This window comes from Carcharhinus amblyrhynchos, chromosome 16, assembly GCF_965287045.1.
Source record: "Carcharhinus amblyrhynchos chromosome 16, sCarAmb.v2.hapA, whole genome shotgun sequence".
In the NCBI taxonomy this organism is placed as follows: domain Eukaryota; kingdom Metazoa; phylum Chordata; class Chondrichthyes; order Carcharhiniformes; family Carcharhinidae; genus Carcharhinus; species Carcharhinus amblyrhynchos.
Genome location: NC_137339.1, coordinates 60,278,030 through 60,284,695, shown reverse-complemented (window position 1 = coordinate 60,284,695; position 6,666 = coordinate 60,278,030). Strand labels below are relative to the sequence as shown.

Genomic DNA, 6,666 nt, shown 5'->3' with positions numbered 1-6,666 from the left:
TCCCCAGGACCGGATGGAATGCATCCGAGGGTTCTGAAAGAAATGGCGGAGGTTATAGTGGATGCCTTGGTGGTTATTTTCCAGACGTCGCTGGATTCCGGGGAAGTGCCGGAAGATTGGAAAACGGCTAATGTTACGCCGTTGTTTAAGAAGGGTGCCAGGCAAAAGGCGGGGAATTATAGGCCGGTTAGTTTAACGTCTGTGGTAGGTAAAATGTTAGAATCCGTCATTAAGCAGGAAATTGCGAGGCATCTTGAAGGGAATTGCTTGATAGGGCGGACGCAACACGGTTTCATTAAAGGGAAGTCGTGTCTGACAAATTTACTGGAGTTCTATGAGGATGTGTCTAGGGCAGTGGATAGAGGAGAGCCGGTGGATGTGGTCTTTCTGGATTTTCAGAAGGCGTTTGACAAGGTACCTCACAAGAGGTTATTGCAGAAGGTCAGGGGACATGGAGTTGAGGGTAGGGTGTTAGCGTGGATAGAGGATTGGTTGTCAAATAGGAGGCAGAGAGTGGGGGTCAATGGGTGCTATTCGGATTGGCGGTTGGTGACTAGTGGGGTGCCCCAGGGGTCGGTGCTGGGGCCTCAGCTATTTGCCATTTATATAGATGATCTGGAGGAGGGAACCGAGTGCAGGGTGTCGAAATTTGCTGATGACACCAAGATTGGGGGAAAGGCAAATTGTGCGGAGGGTGTGGAGAGTCTGCAGAAGGATCTAGATAGGCTGGGCGAATGGGCCAGGAAATGGCAAATGGAATTTAATGTTGGCAAGTGTGAGGTGGTCCACTTTGGTAGGAAGAATGGTAGGAAGGACTATTACTTACGGGGCGAAAAACTGCAGCAGGCGACGGTGCAGAGGGACCTCGGGGTCCTTGTGCATGAGTCGCAAAAACCCAGCTTGCAGGTGCAGCAGGTGGTCAGGAAGGCGAATGGGATGCTGGCCTTCATAGCGAGGGGGATTGAATATAAAAGTAGGGAGGTCTTGCTGCAGCTGTATAGGGTATTGGTGAGGCCGCAGCTGGAGTACTGTGTGTAGTTTTGGGCGCCGCACCTGTGCAAGGATATTTTGGCCCTGGAGGGAGTGCAGAGGAGGTTTACTAGGCTGATACCGGAGTTGAGGGGGTTGAGCTATGAGGAGAGGCTGAATAAACTAGGCTTATACTCGCTAGAGTTTAGAAGAATGAGGGGAGATCTCATTGAGACGTATAAGATGATGAATGGGATGGATAGGATAGAGGTGGAGAGACTCTTCCCGCTCAAAAAAGACAGTAGGACTAGGGGGCACAGCCTCAAGATAAAGGGGAGGCGGTTTAGAACGGAGTTGAGGAGGAACTTCTTCACTCAAAGGGTGGTGAATCTCTGGAATTCTCTGCCCGTTGAAGTGGTGGAGGCTGCCTCGCTAAATATTTTTAAGAAGCGGGTTGATGGGTTTTTGATAAGAGAGGGGATTAAGGGTTATGGGGAGAGGGCGGGAAAGTGGAACTGAGCCACAACAGATCAGCCATGATCTTATTGAATGGCGGGGCAGGCTCGAAGGGCTAGATGGCCTACTCCTGCTCCTATTTCTTATGTTCTTATGAATTCTCTGCCCATTGAAGCGGTGGAGGCTACCTCATTAACTGTGCTTAAGTCACAGTAAATAGATTTTTGACCAAAAAGGGAATTAAGGTTATGGGGAGCAGGCGGGAAAGTGGAACTGAACCACTATCAGATCAGCCATGATCATATTGAATGGCGGAGCAGGCTCAAGGGTTTAGATAGCCTATTCCTGCTCCTATTCCTTATATTCTTATGTGACAATAATAAATCAAAATCAAATATGTGAAGTAAATAGAGACGTTCCACTTGAGTCGAAGTATATGATTGACGCTTGATTTTAAATGCACAGGCACACACACACAGATTGAGAATGAAAACAGGTGTGAGAAGCAGAGTTTGGTTGTATTAAATTGTCCAGTTTATTTTGTTATCGAAGATTACAGTGAGGTTTCAGTTTCTATGACAGGAATTTTGAACAGTGTGCAAGCGGAATGGGGGGGAGTAGGGAGAGAATGACATCACAACATCACACACACGCACACACACGCACACACACACACTCACACACAGGACAAAGAGTCTCAGCAGCTCAGAGCTGGGTACAGGGACCCCAAGCAATCCCGGGAACGAGGTCTTCAATTCAACACCATTCCTCCATTGAGCACCTCTCTGCTTCTCCCTCTCTCACCCTCTTTCCCCTCTCATCTTCTTTCCCCCTTTCACCCCCTCTTTCCCTGTCTCTCCCTTGCATCCTCTGTCTGTCCCTGTCTCACCTTTTCCCTTTCTCTCTTCCTCCCTCGCTGACTCTCCCTCTTTATCTCTCTCTCTATCTCTCTCCCTCGGTCTCCCTCTCTCCCCACTGGTGTCCGTCTTTTTATGTCTCTCTCTCCAATCTGTTTTTCTCCCTCTCTCCTCCCCATCTCTGACATGCTGTCTCTGGATTGGATGGAGAGATTTTCCTCTGTTGGGCACGTGGAAATGCAGGAAGGAGTGAGCGAGTGTCTTGAAGATCCTGTTTAATCGCACTCACTCTCTCTCCCTCTCTCTGCTGGAACATTTACACACAGTTGAAATGTGAGACTGTATTGGGTTGGTCAGAGGTCTGTATTCCATCAGCTTGGTTGGAGGGTGCAAAGGCCTGATGGGGACCTCATGATAAATGCAACAAGCGATCAAACACCGTTCCCGTGGGGAGAGGGGATCATAAACAGATCCAGAGTCTCATACAGAGACATAGTTGGGTCAAAGGCATGCTTCAGAGCTTAACCACAAACCTCTCCTTCAATGGGGGACTGAACACAGGCCAGGAGGATCCAAACACAGGTGGAGCTGACTGAAACGCAGGCCGAAGGGGATTCAAAACATGGGCCAGGAGTTGAAATACAGGCCAGGGTACGAAATACCAATAGTGGGATACAGTACAGAGCCTGAGGGGGATTGAGCACAGGCCTGGGTGGGAGAGGGGCAGGGGTGAAGGGTGACAGTGGGGAGAACTGAACATGGACCAAGGAGTCAAACATGAACCTGAGGGACTAAGTACGGGCTGGGTGACTAAACACAGGCTGGGAGGGTTGCATCGGGCTAGGGGATTAAATGTGGGCTGGGAGGGTTGCAAACAAGCTGAGAGATTAGAAATTTGGTTGCTTTGTGGCATCTCTCCCTCCAACGTATCACAGTCAGGGCACAAATCATCAACATCATTCGCACATCCATCTACACCCACCCATCCGAGCACACACATTTGCACACATGTGCAATCTCTTGTTCATTCATACATACTCCTTGCACATGCACTCAGTCCTGTGCATCCTCACTCACTCCCATGCACCCACATTCACATATACCCTTAAGTGTGCATACACAAACATACCCACACACACTCACACCTTTGTGCACACATACGCGAGTGCACACATGCATGCGCACGCCCTTATGCAAGCGCTCACACCTCTCACGTATGCACACACCCTTGTGCATGTGCGCAGTCCCTCATGTACAGGTACCCACCCCCCAAAACATGTGCATATCCCCTCGTGCACACAACCACTCACACCCGTTCATGTACACAGATCCTCTTGTGCGTGTGCACAGACCCTCATGTACATGCACCCACCCCCTCACGTGCAGGCACACACCCACACATGCGCACACACCCTTACAGATGCATACACAAGCTCCCACTCCCTCGCACACCTACTGGATCTTTCTATAATCTCTCAGAGGTGTTTGGAGGAGTAGTAAGTCCCAGATGAAGTACAAGTTTCCAACTCTCAGACTTGGAAATGAGATGTACACTGAGTGCATTACTCGCAGCAGAGAGAGACACACGTGTCAAACATCAGAGGATCTGGAGCTTACTGGGGAGGATTTGGGGGAGTGCTGCTAAGGGTCCTCTGTACGTTTCTAAATCTCTCTCTCTCCCCCCTCTTCTGCTCCTTCTCTCACCTCCATCTCAATCTCTTTGTACTCCCTTACACTTGCACCCTCTCTTCCCCATCTGCTCTCTCTCCCTCTCCTGCCTTCTCTGTCTCTCCTCTCTTTTTCCCCGTTCCATCCTCTTTCCCCTCTTTCTCTCCATCCTGCTCTGTCTCCCCACCCTCCCACAACTCTCTCCTCCATTTCAATCTCTCTCTTCCCTGTCGTGCATTCTCTTTCCCTCATGCTCTCTCTCTTCCCACCCTGATCTCTATCCGCTGTTCCTCTCGTCCACACGCTCTATCTCACTTGCGCTCTCTCTCTCTTCCTGTCCTGCTCCCAGCCCCCTCTCGCTTTCACCTCCCTCTTCCTTTGCCTCCCACACACTCTTCCTCACCCCGCCTTCACTCTGCCTCTCCCTCGTTCCCTCACGCTCCCTGCTGCTCACTTTTCAATCAAACTTCAATAATGATGACAAAATTAAAGAGGAACGATGATGGAGTGGGTGAGAGAAGGGAGACAAAACTCCGAGAGAAACCAGTCTCGCCATCTTCCCAGACCGGGAACGCGGGCTTCGACAGGGAAGATAAAAACACAGTGTCACCCCTTCCCTCCCCCAGTCCCGCGTCAACACCACGCACTGAACCCCCTGCAGACCAGATTCTCGTTGAGGAAGACCCTGTCCCACAGACCCAGTGAAGGTATAGCTACCGTCAAACTGCATCTCGACATAGCAGAGGAGGGGAGACAGTGACGGGGTGGGGGTTAAGTGAACGGTGCGAGGGGAAGGTGGGTGATTCTGGGACAGCCCTCCCAGCTGGAAGCTTCTCTTGACTGTTCTCCCATTCCATTGACAAGCTGGGGGTCGTAGTTCGGAGGTGAAAGTGCGTGGACTGAGAGTGGCAGACAGGTCGAGGTGGTGAATGATTCAGTAGTATGTTTCTCGTTCAACCCAACCTGGGAAAGCAAATCAAACAGAAAGGGACAGAGGGTTAGACATTACCCTACCAACTGACATCTCACACACACACTGACTCACACTGGGGTTCAGGTTCCACACACACTGCCTCTCACTGGGGTAGGGGTCCTACATGCTGACTCTCACTGGGGTAAGGGTCCTACACACTGCCTCTCACTGGGGTAGGGGTCCTACACACTGCCTCTCACTGGGGTAGGGGTCCTACACACTGCCTCTCACTGGGGTAAGGGTCCTACACACTGACTCTCACTAGGGTAAGGGTCCTACACACTGACTCTCACTGGGGTAGGGGTTCCACACACACTGCCTCTCACTGGGGTAGGGGTCCTACATGCTGACTCTCACTGGGGTAAGGGTCCTACACACTGCCTCTCACTGGGCTAGGGGTCCTACACACTGCCTCTCACTGGGGTAGGGGTCCTACATACTGACTCTCACTGGGGTAAGGGTCCTACACACAACCTCTCACTAGGGTAAGGGTCCTACACACAATCTCTCACTGGGGTAAGGGTTCCACACACACTGCCTCTCACTGGGGTAGGGGTCCTACATACTGACTCTCACTGGGGTAAGGGTCCTACACACAACCTCTCACTGGGGTAAGGGTTCCACACACACTGCCTCTCACTGGGGTAGGGGTCCTACATACTGACTCTCACTGGGGTAAGGGTCCTACATACTGACTCTCACTGGGGTAAGGGTCCTACACACTGCCTCTCACTGGGCTAGGGGTCCTACACACTGCCTCTCACTGGGGTAGGGGTCCTACATACTGACTGTCACTGGGGTAAGGGTCCTACACACAACCTCTCACTAGGGTAAGGGTCCTACACACAATCTCTCACTGGGGTAAGGGTTCCACACACACTGCCTCTCACTGGGGTAGGGGTCCTACATACTGACTCTCACTGGGGTAGGGGTCCTACATACTGCCTCTCACTGGGGTAAGGGTCCTACATACTGACTCTCACTGGGGTAGGGGTCCTACATACTGACTCTCACTGGGGTAGGGGTCTTACAAACTGACTCTCACTGGGGTAGGGGTCCTACATACTGACTCTCACTAGGGTAGGGGTCGTACATACTGACTCTCACTGGGATAGGGGTTCCACACACACTGACTCTCACTGGGGTAGGGGTCCTACACACTGCCTCTCACTGGGGTACGGATCAAACGCACACTGCCTCTCACTGGGGTATGGATCCCACACACACTGCCTCTCACTGGGGTACGGATCAAACGCACACTGCCTCTCACTGGGGTACGGATCCCACGCACACTGCCTCTCACTGGGGTATGGATCCCACACACACTGCCTCTCACTGGGGTACGGGTTCCACACACACTGACTCTCACTGGGGTACGGATCCCACACACACTGACTCTCACTGGGGTATGGATCCCACACACACTGACTCTCACTGGGGTATGGATCCCACACACACTGACTCTCACTGGGGTACGGATCCCACACACACTGACTCTCACTGGGGTACGGATCCCACACACACTGACTCTCACTGGGATAGGGGTTCCACTCACACTGACTCTCACTGGGATAGGGGTTCCACACACACTGACTCTCACTGGGATAGGGGTTCCACACACACTGACTCTCACTGGGATAGGGGTTCCACACACACTGACTCTCACTGGGGTAGGGGTTCCACACACACTGACTCTCACTGGGGTAGGGGTTCCACACACACTGACTCTCACTGGGGTAGGGG

General features: G+C 52.0%; 1 protein-coding gene across 3 annotated transcripts in view; it reads right to left on the bottom strand.

The window, feature by feature from the left end:
* Positions 1 to 1,936: 1,936 nt before the first annotated feature.
* Positions 1,937 to 6,666, bottom strand: part of LOC145354049 (sodium/potassium-transporting ATPase subunit alpha-3) — a 123,934-nt gene continuing 119,204 nt past the window's right edge. For all 3 annotated transcript variants that reach the window (XM_080205166.1, XM_080205168.1, XM_080205167.1), the window contains exon 23: positions 1,937 to 4,913. In XM_080205166.1, coding sequence (XP_080061292.1) covers positions 4,885 to 4,913 — 29 coding nt within the window. In that variant the 3' untranslated portion in view covers positions 1,937 to 4,884. The remainder of the gene's footprint in view (positions 4,914 to 6,666) is intronic.